Source organism: Anopheles merus, chromosome 2L (genome assembly GCF_017562075.2).
Source record: "Anopheles merus strain MAF chromosome 2L, AmerM5.1, whole genome shotgun sequence".
Taxonomy (NCBI): Eukaryota; Metazoa; Arthropoda; class Insecta; order Diptera; family Culicidae; genus Anopheles; species Anopheles merus.
The window spans coordinates 26,791,520-26,806,423 of record NC_054083.1 but is presented as its reverse complement, the minus strand read 5'-3'; the positions used below and the strand labels follow the sequence as shown (position 1 = coordinate 26,806,423).

At 47.5% G+C, this 14,904-nt stretch overlaps 4 protein-coding genes across 12 annotated transcripts in view; 2 read left to right on the top strand and 2 right to left on the bottom strand.

Annotated features, from left to right (window-relative positions):
- Nucleotides 1-148: 148 nt before the first annotated feature.
- Nucleotides 149-857, top strand: LOC121593342 (probable nuclear transport factor 2). Its single transcript, XM_041915607.1, has one exon. It carries the CDS (start codon nt 364-366, stop codon nt 754-756), a length of 393 nt encoding a protein of 130 aa, XP_041771541.1. The 5' UTR covers nt 149-363; the 3' UTR covers nt 757-857.
- Nucleotides 858-900: 43 nt separating this feature from the next.
- The window catches only part of LOC121593339, a 21,277-nt gene continuing 7,273 nt past the window's right edge, over nt 901-14,904 (top strand). Inside the window, exons 1-6 of one of the 5 annotated variants that reach the window (XM_041915602.1) lie at nt 901-1,083; nt 1,164-1,250; nt 1,310-1,419; nt 1,487-1,581; nt 1,647-2,455; nt 11,655-12,650. In XM_041915602.1, the coding sequence (XP_041771536.1) occupies nt 1,051-1,083; nt 1,164-1,250; nt 1,310-1,419; nt 1,487-1,581; nt 1,647-2,452 (1,131 nt within the window). In that variant the 5' untranslated portion in view covers nt 901-1,050 and the 3' untranslated portion in view covers nt 2,453-2,455; nt 11,655-12,650. Of the gene's footprint in view, nt 1,084-1,163; nt 1,251-1,309; nt 1,420-1,486; nt 1,582-1,646; nt 2,456-2,796; nt 3,779-4,051; nt 4,141-8,243; nt 9,333-11,654; nt 12,651-14,904 lie in introns of those variants that run through there. The other 4 variants (XM_041915600.1, XM_041915601.1, XM_041915604.1 and 1 more) reach the window with 4 other exon arrangements.
- On the bottom strand, nt 3,692-5,387 carry LOC121593341 (copper chaperone for superoxide dismutase). Its single transcript, XM_041915606.1, has 3 exons — nt 4,895-5,387; nt 4,632-4,821; nt 3,692-4,555 (listed from the first exon to the last, which is right to left on the bottom strand). Exons 1-3 carry the CDS (start codon nt 4,961-4,963, stop codon nt 4,053-4,055), a joined length of 762 nt encoding a protein of 253 aa, XP_041771540.1. The 5' UTR covers nt 4,964-5,387; the 3' UTR covers nt 3,692-4,052.
- LOC121593338 (Usher syndrome type-1G protein homolog) overlaps nt 9,356-14,904 on the bottom strand; it is a 23,945-nt gene continuing 18,396 nt past the window's right edge. For all 5 annotated transcript variants that reach the window (XM_041915599.1, XM_041915596.1, XM_041915597.1 and 2 more), the window contains 7 exons: nt 13,158-13,573; nt 11,321-11,464; nt 11,011-11,232; nt 10,560-10,927; nt 10,087-10,471; nt 9,777-10,007; nt 9,356-9,691 (listed from right to left, as the gene is read on the bottom strand). In XM_041915599.1, the coding sequence (XP_041771533.1) occupies nt 9,526-9,691; nt 9,777-10,007; nt 10,087-10,471; nt 10,560-10,927; nt 11,011-11,232; nt 11,321-11,464; nt 13,158-13,180 (1,539 nt within the window). In that variant the 5' untranslated portion in view covers nt 13,181-13,573 and the 3' untranslated portion in view covers nt 9,356-9,525. The remainder of the gene's footprint in view (nt 9,692-9,776; nt 10,008-10,086; nt 10,472-10,559; nt 10,928-11,010; nt 11,233-11,320; nt 11,465-13,157; nt 13,574-14,904) is intronic.

Sequence of the window (14,904 nt, the reverse complement as noted above, 5' to 3'; positions counted from 1 at the left end):
TATATTTGCACAATCAAGTATGAATAGTTGAACAGTTTGCGAACGGTTTACTTAATTCTTTTCACTTTTCCGCCACCCAACCTTTGCTTGCACGTGTGCTAACCGGGCTTGAGTTCGTCTGACGTGTACGTCAACGCAAGGCACCAGCTGTCACTTGTCACCGTTCGAGCAAGAACAAGAACAGCAACAAGAAAACAACGCACTGTCAGCTAGCCGGGCAGGTAAAAGTAGCGAAAGAAAAGAGAGAAAAACGCATTCCCGTACGCCCAGAGCGCCACCAAGTCCGTCTCGTCCGGTTTTTTTCTTTTCTACGTTCGTCCGTATCGTTTTCCCCCCAACCCGCCCGGTACACGACGGTAAACGATGGCCATAAACCCCCAGTACGAGGAGATTGGCAAGGGGTTCGTGACGCAGTACTACGCGCTGTTCGACGACTCGACCCAGCGGCCCAGCCTGGTGAACCTGTACAACGCGGAGCTCTCCTTCATGACGTTCGAGGGGCAACAGATACAGGGCGCCGCCAAGATCCTGGAGAAGCTACAGAGTCTCACGTTTCAGAACATCAAGCGCGTGCTGACGGCGGTCGACTCCCAGCCAATGTTTGACGGTGGCGTGCTGATCAACGTGCTCGGCCGGTTGCAGTGTGACGAGGATCCGCCGCACGCCTACTCCCAGACGTTCGTGCTGAAGCCGCTCGGGGGGACGTTTTTCTGTGCGCACGACATTTTCCGGCTCAACATTCACAACTCGGCATGAAGCGTTAACGAAAGGGAAGCGAAGGAGATGCTGCTCGGTTCGAACAACACCAAATGTTGCTGTACACTTTACTGAATAAACATATGGGTTACTTTACAACACACACATAAAAAAGGGACGAGTATAGAAGGTTCAGGAAGCGTTGAGAAAGTTGGTAGAGATATCATAGGGGAAGGGGAGGGGCCGAAGAGCGTCGAACACTGCACGAAGGGCTTTGTTGTGACAGTTCTAGACGTTGGTCGCGTTGTGTTTTGAAAAGGGCGCGCTTTGGTCGCACGGGGAACGTAGGAGACGATGGGATACACTGCGACACAGCATTTGGTAAAGGTGGGTGAAAATTTGCCTTCTTTTTTCGGTCCATATTTGTGCATGTCAATCAATGTGTACTTCGATGCTACTTTTGGCAGGAAACGAGACATCGCATCGGTATGCTAAACCTGCCGTACGAGGAAGAGTACCGGGCACAGCTGAAGCATCTTGGGTACAAGGAAAAGGTGAGATGAGGGAACCGGGATCGGGTAATGACTCAAAATTCATGATCACGTCACCGCAGGACATCCTGAGGGAAGCTTTCCAGCGCCAGGAATGGAATGTAGGCAGTGCACGAGTGCTGAGTTTGCTGCAGGAAGCGAACATTCTGACAGCGAGTGAATACATCCTCAGGTAGGACTGTTTTGGACAAGCATCATCCCTTCCACTTGATTTTATGTCCAAGCGTATCCTTTTTCAGCCTTGATTCGATCGAGCTAATGCAACAGATTCTGAACGATTTTCTGGAAGCGGAGTACAGCCTGCTAGCGCACATCGTTCGCTACGCCTACCAAGGTAATGGGCTAACATCGTGCAATCGATTCCATTCTAACCCCAAAACACCCTTTCATATCCCCTAGAGAATGTTCAATCCCAATCGCTCACCAACGTTCTGAAGGAAAGCTTTCGCACGCTGCTGAACGACTTGAACGACAATCCGAACGTGATTCCGCACAATTACCTGCAAGCAATCGGGACCCGTTTGCGCACGCACGAGCAGAAAATGGTGATTAATGAGCATCTGCAGCTACTGCTCGGTTCCGAACGCGGTCCGCTCGACCTGGACGCAGCCATCGGGCGGCAGCACCAGTGGCGGGAAGAGATGCAAACCATCCTCACCGGTACCGTTTTCGAACGGCTGCTGATCGAGCTGATCCGTGACAAGGCCAACCTGCTAGAGGTGCTGAAAGAGTTGTTGAAGCGATCGTGTCCCTTTTCCCTCAAGCACGCACTCTATCTGCTGTCCCAAGCGGCTAGGGCGACGACCGATGAGCCGGACGAGCGGCTGCTGAAAAGCTTCATCAAGGATCTGTTCCGGACCGTGGTGGAGACGGGGCTGATGAGCCAGCTACAGCTGGTGCTGCTGTTTGCGCGTGAAATTTGCTCCGCCAATACGGCCGTGCTGGGGACGTATCCGGCCTGGTACAAGCAAACGTTCGGCGAGATGACGTACAGCGTGAAGCGGGACCAGTTCATCGGCACGATGGAGCTGCTGACGGCGCTAATACCGGCCGAGCGGAACCTGGAGCTGCTCGGTGTGCATGCGACAATAGCGATTTCCGCCCCGGCCAAGTGTAACGATTACGTGCTCAACTACAAGCAGCTTTGCCGGGCTCACATCGCCCAGCTGAAGGCACCGGAGTGTACGATCGTGCTGGAGGATTAGTGGGTGAGTAGTAATGTGCATTTTTTTTAAGAAAGATTTTAAATTGTTTCTCCTCAAATCACATTAACTGTACAATGAGAAGAGGGACAAATTCATGGAAATTGCTTTGCGTTATGGCTCACGCTCCAACATTTGATTTTACTAGTTAATTTGGCCCGGCCACGGGGTTATGCAGGATATTTTCAAGAACTTTCATATCTTTAGGATGCGAGCAACGGATTTTATAAAAGACATTGCAAATTCCATGAGACTTTAAACTCCTGGTGGACTTAAGAGAAACTGGTTCAGAACCCATACCGATCCTGGAACTAATCCTGAACCCATGTCGATCCAATCCATTACAGGTTCACATTAGCCATAAACTCACACTGGTCCTGCAACTGATTAGAATCCATTACCGGTACTTTAACTGATCCTGACATCATACCAGTCCTGCAATTGATATTGACTCTATACCGGTTCTGGAATTGCTCCCAAAACCGTACCGGTCCTGGAATTGCTCCCGAACCCATACCAGAACTTACACTGAATCCATATCGGTGCCGGAACTGATCCCATCTCAATACAAATCCTGAAACATGTACCTACCGGTAATGGAACAGATCCCATACCCATAGGGTCTGGTCCTAGGTCCTAGAACTGATTAAGATTCCCCATCGGTCCTGAAAGATATCCTGCCCGCATTGCAGGCCCTAATACTGCTCTTTTTTTTAATTTGGTTTCAAACATAGCAGCATCTATCTCACTCAAGAAACTATCCAGTTTAGTGGTTTTCCTATTTTTTTCTTCTTTTGTTGGGGAATTCTGCTGTATAATCGTCAACTAGGCAGACTTAACAACATGCCCGCCCTGGGTTTAAACCTCGTATGGACCGTCGCCCTCAGCAAAGATTGACTCTCGAAAGCCTCTATAGGCTGGCATGACCCGTTACTCCCCCCTCCCCCCTCTGGACCGACAGTGGCGGCCACCTAAAGTAGGATACCTATTTCCTATCTTTGAGGCTTCCCCGAGTGTCGTAGATGACACATTTTAGCTATATGTCAGTTAAAAATTAGGCCGAGTCTATTGAATTCTGACTGTAATTTGCATTGTTCTTCTCCTAACTCTTTCAATCTTAAAAATCTAAGTCAGCGTTGCGATTTCCAAAACCAAAGCGGTTGCCATTGTATGGATGTAAACTGAATAAGAAGCATCCAAGCATCCGCTGGGAAGTAACGCTGATAAGCCTTTGCCAGAATTTGTTGATAGAGAGATTTGATCGGAACTCGGATTTTATTTTTTTTACGTACACCGTACATGCACCTGATGATTGTGTGGATTGTCCATTGCCCATTGTGCTAATTTCAATTCAAAAATATCAGTTTTGTCGATCACGCATTGAAATGTTTTGAGCCTCCAAAAACTGCCGGCTATTTATTTTGGTTAAGCAACACACCCAATCCCCACACCTTCCTGTACACCTAACTTAAAAGCGCCACAGCGACAATCTCTCTGTTTTGGAATTGTATTCCTTTTCCGCATGTGGTCAAGAGCAGGCCCTATACCCTATAGGGACATTATTTCCATGGAATTTGTAACAGCTTCACTTCCCTTCTAAAGTTTACAGGCTAGCCGTCGGTGCCGCTTCCCGGTCCCGATCCGCCGCAATCGATTTGTTCCGTTCGTCCCAGATGGTTACCCCGTCACAGGCGCAGATTTTTTTGTAATTTTGAAAAATGCCCGCCGATCGGGCAATGATGCCGCAGCTCAGCCGTCGCTCCTCCTGCGCACCAGCCTCGGCTGGCTGTGTGATCACAACGGACCGGCCGATCAGATCGTTCACGTCGAGCCGGTCGTTCACGAATCGTATCGTCGCACGCCCATTCTCATCCGATCGGATCGGACTGGAATCGTACAGATCGCCTACCGAGCTGCAGCCAGCAGAGATGTCACCACATTCGTGGACATTCAGCTGAAAGGTGCCGCTGTGCGAAAGTCCATCGATCGTACCGTCCACGACGGCACCCTTTTGACCGGGCGTACTCGACAGGGTGCAGAACCGTATCACACCCCGCACGTTGGTCGATTCGTTGCCGTGATCTACCATCGCCACCGCAGATTGTCCTGTAAATAAAGGGAGAGGCATTAAAAGCACGACAACAAGGAAGCCGGCAAGCAATATGAAACGAGAATTAAATACCTCCGAACCCTGTCAGCACCGCTCGTCGTCCCGTTGCCTCAATGCGCTTGTGAATGTCGAGCCATGGAAGGGATGTTTCTATCAGCACGCTACCTTTATCCGCGTCGATGGTTACGGTACCGGCGTCGGATAGCGCTTTGTTTACATCGGTCACACAGTCCACTCCACGGATTTGCACTGCAAACTCCATCTGTTTAGGGGCAGAGATTGTGCCTGGGAAAGGTTAGCGCAAATAGCACTTTAAATCGGGTATCGAACATTACCTGTATGCTGCCGCGGTCAGTCATTTTTTGCTGCTTAAATATCAAGTCACGTAAAAAGTCGATAATCATCTCCTTCCGCCCTACAGCAAATTTGTCGAGTCGATGCAGTTCCTAGCACTGCTTCCTACCCCTCACCTGAGCGGGCTGTCAAAGGTTTAGATGTGTGTTGGTGCGTCAGACGGCCATTCGCTGTCAGACGTCGTCCGTTCACATTCCCTCTCTTTCTCGCGTGTTGTCAAGAGCTGTTGAAGTGCGAAAAAATCGTAAACAAACTTTGTTGCGATACATTTTTGTTTTCAAAAATCAACCCAAAAAGCGTAATATGTTCATCAGTGCGCCAGAAACTCTCCGTGGTGAACAACCAACGGAGTCATCCCAACACAAGGCTCAACTTGGACCGGTTGAAGTGTGCTGCTGTAGCGGAGGGGTACGCGACAGTGCTCCGGGAAGAGCTTCCGGCCGAAAACAACATCGCAGCGATGCCCCTCGTAGACCACTGGCGTATGGTGGAACAAGCCATCAGCACTGCATCCAAACACAAGATCTGCCGCTTACCACGTAGATAGAAAAAGGAATAGTTCGACGAAGAGTGCAGACGAGCACCATCCGAGAAGAATGTAGCGCGCGCCCGCATGCTACGGAGTGAAACTCGTCAGAACGTGGAGAACTACAGATAACTGAGGAAACAGCTAATCGTGCTCTTCCAGGGCAAGCAGCGTCGTTTTGAAGAGTCTGATGAACAGCTGCTGGAGCAGCTTTCTCAGTCTGGGGACACCCGCTTATTCTACAGGAGATTGAAGGAGGCACGGAGTGGGTTTGTCCCTTAAAACCGCATTGTGCCGGTGTCAGGAAACAGGAAACAGAACAGGATCTAGGTGTCATTCACCCAGTCTACAAAAAAGGGTGACAGGCTGGATTGCTTGAACTTTCGAGCCATCACAGCCCCCACTGCCGCCTACAAGAACCTGTCCCTGATCCTGTTTCGCAGATTTTTGCCCCTTGCTATACATTTTGTCGGCAGCTACCAAGCTGGGTTTGTGGGAGGCAAAACCACCACCGACCAAACTTTCACTCTGCGGCAGATCCGGCAGAAGTGCCGATAGCGTCAGATCCCTATGCTCCACCTGTTCATCGACTTCATGCTGACCTACGACACCACATGAGCTATGGAACATCATGCAACGGTACGACTTTCCTTGGAAGTTGATTCGGCTCTTAGAGGCCACTCCGCTGTTCAACATAGTCCTGGAAGGTGTCATTGAAAGCGCGGGGCTAGACAACGACATCCGTGGCACGATCCTCTATCGGTCTCTCCAATTTCTTGGCTTGGCGGATGACATCGACATCATCGGCAGGATAACAGCGAGGGTGTGTGTGTGTGTGGTGTACACCCGACTCAAAAGCGAAGTACAGTAGGTGACCGCTAACTGAGAGGTAAACAAGCTCCAGTTAACGAACAATGTTCGATAACTGCAGTGACGTTTCTATGGATTGATTGTTTTGATTGACGTTGACTGGAATAAACATACCAAACTTTTTTTTTTCATTTATGTTGATATAAAGTATAGTAATTCGTGTAATAACATAAATTAATATCAAACGTAGGCAAAAGACCCTAAATTTGTTTGAAAAATGCACATTTGCGACAAATTTCTCTTAGTGAGATTCCAGATGTTTCATGTTTTGACGTTTAAGTGTTCGTTAACTGAGAATTACTCCAGTTAGCGAACCTCCAGGTAAAAAGGCACTCCAGTTAAAACACATCCAGTTAGCGGTCACCTACTGTATTAAGAATTGAATTGAGAATCAATGCAACGAAAACGAAGTACCTGTTTGGGAGCAGTGTATTAGTTGACGGCGGTAATCTCGAGGTAGTAAAGGATTTCTGCTATCTCGGGACGGTTGTTACTTCGAATAACTAAATCAGCAACTGAGATCCAGAAGACTTCGAGATCGCACGAATTGTGTGATATATCGCACATTAATTCGCCCGGTGATCATCTATGGACACCAGTGGCGGATCTAACGGTAGGCGGACTAGGCGGTCGCCTAGGGCCCCATCGATTTAGAGGCCCCGAAGATCGTCATTCTATAGTATACCGTATGGACAGAGTACTAGCGACAAGGGCCCCCGGAAGGATGGCCGTTGGGGCCCCAAGGCTGGCGAATCATTTGCACCCCCCCCTCCCCTCGTCAGCAAAAATTTTAGTGGCTGTGACTGATGATCGAAGGGATCTCCGATGGCATTTCAATCTACCAACAGCAAGTTTAGTGCCGCTATCCCTCCCCCCCCCCCCCCGGCCACAACAACATTTACCATTTACAGGGAGCCTCAGCTCGTCTTTCCGCCTAGGGCCCCCGATACCCTTAATCCGCCACTGATGGACACGAGTCTTGGATCGTTCAAGCGGAGGATGGAGATTTGAGCGACGCACCCTCCGGACCTTCTATGGCGTGGTGATCGAGCGCGGAGTTTTGAGGAGAAGAATGGACCACGAGCTTGCTGAGCTGTACAGTCTATTCTCGAAGTACATTCTGTCATCATTTATAGTTTTTCTTTATTTTACTTTAATTCTTTATTTTTTATTTTACAACCAACAACAATTTCATCACCGATATATGATTTTTTTTATCATTCGCCGTTGCAAAACATAGGAGCTATCGTTTCTTTTCAAAATGTAGACAAACTTTATTTTTTGCAATATTTGTGACCGATCAATCGCACACTATGCCACAGCACCGTTTGACAAAACGTCAAACACTATGGGATGAGACAAGCTCCCCGCTCAAGAAATATATTTCAAACGGGGGCAAAAGAGAACAGTTCGTCCCCAGTCTCTTGCAAGCTCGTGTTTGAAACGGTAAGAGTAAAAAGGTGAGCACATTTGCAGCAATGTGATCTTATTGTTTTGTGATGAATATAGTGGATTAATGGCATAAAAAAACAAACAAATGTGATACGCTTCTCGAGTCCGATATCTTGTTCGATAGTTGGCAGAGCGCGCTCTTATTGGTTAGGTTGGAGGAGTTGTAGGAGAACCTTTTGCATGAGCGACATCATGTATCGGTTCTCCGATTCACCAGCTATCACGAGCAAAGAGCAAAGAAAACCACAAGTCCACGGGGACAGTGTTTTTGTGCGCTACGTCGGAATTGGCTGCGTCGGAAGCACGTAACCCTGGCCTGACCCGAACTAGCTGTTGAGCTGTTTTGAGACGTAGATACCAAGTGGATAAAATACGAGACTGGGTCTCGTAAATGCAGTTTTCAATTAGGCGATTCATCCTCCCTATGTACCATATTTGAGGTTACCTATTTTTTTTTTGCTTTTCAATGTTTTTCTTTTTAGAACGTCAAGATGATAAGCTGGTTCAAAAAACACCCTTTGCTGCCTGTAAAGGTAAAGGCTATAGTTTACCACGACCACGATGAAAAACAACTTCGGGAAATCAAACCTGACGACGGGCTGGTATTGATGGATATATTCAACTTGAAGAATGACGAACGGCTGTCGGACATACGACAGGAAAGTGACATCCCGCTCGTGATCGTCATCTCCTTACTTGCCTTTAACAACAACGTGATCAGATTAAAAACGGTGCTTAACTGCAAAACGTTTCCAAAAAATGCCTTGTTTGTGGTCGACCGCAGATTGTCGAATGATTTCGAACAAATAATTAACAACATGAGAGAGGGAGAGAGAATCAACGACACACCAATTTCCTGCAAGATCAAAATCAACAAAGTGTACTTGGAATGGGATCATCCTAATGGTATTGATACGAAAATGGCTAAGGATATCGGCAATAAAATTAAAGCAGCTGCTTCAAAATGTATAAGCGCGAATGAAAAGAACGACCAGGCTGAAAGTGACTGTAGCTCTCTCCAATTGAATAGCTCAAACGTTCCAAGTCTAGAAGCGCAAAACAAACAACCTCAACAGATGCAACTCAGTACAGAACACTGTGCTGTTACTATCGAGACTGAAATACCGTAATAATCTACTGTATTTTCTGCCCCACCCTTAAGCTAAGCTCTAGCGTATGTTGGCCTTTTGAGCTGATCGAAGACAAAGTCAATCGACCGCTGTTAAAATGGCAGCTTTAGCAGTATCAAATATTTGCGGTAGAAAAATGTGTGTAAGATGAACGCTATAAAAGTATTGGATGCGTAATTACAAATTATGTGATTGGAATCCCGCTGCAGAAGGTGAATCCACAGAGTATTCGAATGGCCGCTACTTCCAGTTCGTAAATTACTACAGGACCGTCCGTCAAGTGTACTTAAACAACTCTTCATTTGACAGCTAGGGAGTTCACAGCTTCATCCGCAGCAATCTGCTCTAAAAGCCTCTACCTTCCAATCTCCATCCATCATCACTGATGATAAGCGACGGAGGTCAGTTTTTATATCGAATAAATTACCGAATGTTAATTAAAAAAATAATGTGCAAGAATGTTCTTATTTTTCGTAAAATTCCAAATAATTTACTTCCATCAGCATAAACCATGTAACATGTATGCTTAGTACACTGCATTAAAATGTAGCTTAAATGTTGCTGTACACTTTACAGACCCCAGTAATTGAACGGGTGGGGGATCCGTCCGCCCGTCCCCCACGATCTGGGTCTACTACAAACGGCTATCACTGATAGTGCCTGGGGTGGCCAGCGCTTCCCTGCGCTCCTGGATCGCGTTGCAGAGGCGCCGGTACGGTCCGAGCGGCAGACCCAGCGATTTTACATCCGTCTCCGTAAGCATCATCAGCGTTTCCATATCGATTTCGTTCTTTTGAAAGCTGTAAATAGGCAATAGGCAACACTCGGTTAATGGGTAACTGGTTCGTCACGATGGGCGATGGGCGAAACGATGGCAACGCTTACATTGGATAGTAATCCTCCAGCTTGAACGCGGCCAGGAAGCGCAGTATAGCGAGCGAATCGTTCTCCTCGTTGTCGGAGCTTTCCACCTCCGAGTCCGAGTCGGAAATGACCAGCTGGGATCGGGGTTTGATCGCTCCCTTCGAGGCAGGTTTCGCCTTGACCGAACCGTCGGATGATGCGCTGGACGTTTGCTCGCTGCCCAGCTGGGCAAGGACGTTCGAAACGGATCTTCTATTTTTTTTAATTATAAGAGAGAAGAATATTCGTGAGGAATGGTAAAAATAATAAATAAAAACTCTGTCCTACGTACGGAAACGCCAAATTGCCAAATGAGGGCCTGCTAAACAGTCCGGACGGCCGCTGCAGTAGCACATCCTCCGTCACGCCATCGTCGTTGCTGGCGGCGGCAGCGGCACTGGCGAGAAAATCCGGTTGACTGATCGACCGCGACATAGTGCCAAACTTTCCGCTCGCCCCACTGCCACTGTCCTCGTCGGCGTCGTCATTTTCACGCCCATTGTGCGGGGACGGTTCCACGTCGAACACGTCCTTCAGCTTGCCACGCCGTTCCGATGCGTTCGAATCATCGTTCGAGCTGTACGTCCCAACGTACAGGACCTCTGAATCCCGCCGCAGCCCCTGAATCGAACGGACACTTCGTTTTCCGTTCGCTTCCATTTCTCCTATTTTGAAATCTAATTGTGAGATCCAGAAAAAGGCAAAAAATGAAACTTACAACGGATGCTCTCGGTGAATCGCGTTTGTGTTTTGTGTCACCCTTACCTCCATTTTCCATCTGCTGGCGAATCTTCATAGCGTCGGCTCGCTTTTTCACCGCCCCACCACCCCGCAGTACCGTCCCGCCGACCAGGGCGCTAAACTTGGTGGTCGACACTGGCGGCGGTGGCTGCGATGGCTGCTGCAGCCCCGGCGAGTCGTTCACTATCCGCGGCTGACCCTGCGCCAGATTGCCCTGACTGCCCGACCACAGCTTGTGCTTTAGCGCCTGCAGCATGTTCGATGGTCGGTGCGGGCGTATCCTTATCGTAGTGTCCTGCTCCCGGTCGAGCTTCTGCTGCCGGCTGGCAAACTCGCGGGCCCGTTTTTCGCTCTTCTTCTTCGCCTGCTCCCGGTACTCGTGTGCTTTTTTCCTGTGCGCAAGGAGACAACCAAAAACCGCTGAAGCTCAAAAGCAGTGTCCTCTTGTAGTGTCGGTCTAGCGGAGCCTCCTTACCTGTCGGTAGCTTCCAGGGTGGCGGCGGCCGCATCCAGATAGCGTAAAATCTTGTCCCGGTTGTTGATCGCGGCCAGATCCTGCGCACTGTGGTGATCGATATCGAGCGCGTACAGATTGACGCCGAACTGTACTAGGAAGTCGACGCACTGCATGTGACCCTTGGCCGCGGCCAGGTGCAGTGCCGTATTGCCGAACTGGTCCGCCTTGTCCGGGTCGCCGCTGTTTTTTTGTTTTTGGGGAAGAAGAACATATTTGTCACATGAACTCCGAGCGAGGGACGATAGACTGCCTATCTATCAAAACTTACCCGCGGGCGACTAGTAGCTTAAGCGCATCGAAATGTCCTTCGAAGGCGGCCCACAGTACCGGCGTCATGCCGTCCACATCCTTCGCGTTCGCTTCCGAGCGGGTCGCTTCGCGCAGCACATCTAGCAGGCCGTCCTTGGCAGCACTGTAAAGGGGGGAACAAATTAAGTAAAAAAAAAAGATCAAGTTTATATCAGCGCTCAACTTAGGTTCTAGAAATGTAAAGCAATCATTTTCCATACTGTCAGCCTTACTCATTAACGTTATGCATTCATTAAAAGGACAAAAAGTGTTGATTTTTCGAACTCTAACTTCAAACTTTCATTCCCGATCAGGTCCCATGATGGATAAAAAAGTAAAAGCAAGCAATTTCGTCGTACTAGCCTGTTCCGGCATCTACAACATCTTGCCACTATTTGACAACTATTCGACTATCGAAAGAAAGTCCCAGTTCCGAATGGGTTCCAACAATCCTGAGCGATTTGAGATTTCAATGGAAGCTGAAAATGAAGACCGAGCCGGTAAAGCCGTTACATCGCTGCAGTGAAACAGTAGTACCCCCGGGACACATGAACATACACGTCAGGGAAGCACAAATCGCGTCCGCTGGTTTCGGAGCTGCAGGCATTGACGTCAAAACTCAAAGCGATTATTTCAAGCGATCAAGCGGCGATCGCATTCTAGTTCCCAGCTGTGTCCCATTGAACTTTTCTGGATGCAGAACAGCACCATTTCCCTCGCCAAAACTGAGGAGGAATTGATAAAAATCGAAAAATTATTTTTAAAACCATGCCTACACGCATGTCTTCGTCCGCAAGGTCATGCATTTAATTTTGCATGTACGCATGGACTTTTCAAGGAATGTTGATGGAAAGAAATTATCTCTCTTAGGTCTATAGCTAGCCGAAAAAAAATATATTATTTTAATGCTAACCTAACAGTGTGTCCCAAGAGCATTCGCCTAGTAGAATATTTTACAGAAAAATAACAAAGTATGAACGTAATAGACATGGAATGGGGCGGTCCCGTAGTACAGTTGTCAACTCGAACGATTTAATAACATGCCGGTCGTGGATTCGAGCCTGGAATGGGGACCGTACCCCCATAGCAAAGACGGGACTTATCTATCCGGCTGCGTGGTACTGAAGAAGACGTAGGCATTCAACTATAACAAAAGAAGATGAATCCGTCTTTACCTACATATTCCCATTCAGAATTGTGCAGACGTGTCCAATTTATCAAATTATTAAACGAATGGGTTTACCAACTGCTGCGACGCATACGCGCGCACTCTCAAATGACATCATCACATCAGCGTATACTAATGCAAAATCCGATGGGTGTGTTGTTGCGTTCAAGCTTCAAGCCACAACGTGTAATAATCAATCTATAGCGCCACTATGGCTGGTAGTGGGGCTGATAATCGTACGATTGTCTCCAGCGGCCGTCATTTCCGGTGCGCAGAGTTCGCGCCAGAAGTCTGCATATTGCAATGCACCGCAAAACTCTAACAGTTCTTTTTTTTTATTGGATGATCGCATTATCTCTATCAGGGGAGCAAACAAAACTTCCTTACCGGAGAAGAAAACCCCATTATAGTTTCCTCCCGGCTTTGTTACCATGCGACACGACACGAGCGTGTGAGCGATTGTGTTGGGTGGAGTTCTTTTTTGTTGTTTTCCTCCAGAGTGCCTGAGTGCAAGTGCAATGGGTCGGGTTCAAGCAAAGCAAATCTGCATCTCGCAGCAAAGGGTATGGGTCGTTAGATGTTAGCTAATTCTACTGTCCTCCTGTTTCCATCCCATTTTACCCCCTTGCATAACCCCCCCATTACTTACCGATGTATCCTATCCGACGACATTGTTTCCGCTTTATGGAGCTACCGTTTCCGCTCTCATTGAAATGCGGTGTGAGATCGGGCACGGACTGTGATCGTCTTGCGCGAGCGCGAGTTTCTTCCGGTTTTGGTTTGGAGTTGGTTGGATGAGGGTTTTACTAAAAACCACCACTCTTCAACATTGCCGCTTTTCCGCGCACCCACACTCCCAACTCAACACACTTCGTTTGCGGAAGCTTACACCACACACTCTCTCACACATACACACCACAAGTGGCGGAGTTCTCCACCCTTTGCTTTTTTGTAATTCCTCTGAGCACACACGTTTCCACTGCACTCTCGTTAAGAGATTGAATGAGCTGATTGAGTCTTTTTTCCGTACCGACGCTACCCCTATGTGGAGCACCGCGATGATAACTGAAAATGGAAGTGTAGTGAAAAATGTTACAGGGTTTTACAAGTCAGAATCGAATGTCAGCAAAACAATTTCAGAAGCACAAGATTCAGTTTAGCTGTCAAAAGTTGTTGTTTCACTGCACCGATGCTATTTTTCACAAGCGCAATTTGATTTTTAAATCGCTCAAGTTGTTTTTTAGAGGCCTTTCGCATCGCTTTGCAAATTCAGACATATGTTTTGAGATTATATGATTGAGATCAATGCTGTTATGCGTTTAAGCATTATATTTATGAAATATTACGTGTTTATGGAAAAAAAATGCGATTTTCTGTGCAAAAGGCTACATAAATATCGTACATGTTTACATACGCAAGTGCTCGTAGCTTTTTGCCCAGAAAATATTATTTTTCACAATAAATACGTAATAGTTCATAAATATAAAGCTATAAACGCACTAAATAAATGATTTGTATACAAATAATATCAAAGTACGTGATTTAATTTGCAAAACGATGCGAAAGGCCTGTAAAAACCAACTTTAGCGATTTAAAAATCAAATTGCGCTATTAAAAATAGCATCGATGCGGTGAAACAACAACTTTTGACAGCTAAACTGCATCTTGAGCTTCTGAAATTGTTTTGCTGACATTCGATTCTGACTTGTAAAACCCTGTAATTACAAACGACGCAATGAAAACAAATGCTAATCTATGATTTGAATGGTGGTTGCGAACGAAATTTGCTGGCTTGGCCTGTTCGAGCAGGGCTGTTTTCAAGAAGCGGCACTTGATGTTGAAAAAGGGAAAAGCCCACTTTGAAGAAGTTTCACTTTCCTCCCAAAGATAGAATCATTCAGTTCATTTTAAACGCTTCGGCGATTTTCACCTGTACACACACACACACACACTCATGGTCGGGGGTAAGAGGCACTAGAAATGGCGGGGTTTTTGTGGCGCGCATTTTTTCCGACCCCAAAATGTGTGTAAACTACCCGTTTTGCTTAACAGACCGATGCAGTCGTTGGGGGTTCGATCACATTAATGGATTACTGTTTGTCATGTTTTCTGCTGCACGAGCTGAATGCAGCCAACCACAGACTCAATTTTATGCAATCGATCGCGGAACTAATGCGAATGCACTGGCCGGGGCGAACGGTGCACGCAGGGCTGCGGTAAGAGATCGCCAAACGAGTTCGATCGCCCAAATGGTCCAATGTCGACACGTGTTCGGAGCCGTTCAGAGCGTAACCTAGCAACGACGGCACACTGTGCACTGTGTCGTACGACCCCGCGAGCACGCTGCGCTGTTGGCAGCATCCATTTAGCTACAAGGCGTTTCGCATTATGTTCGA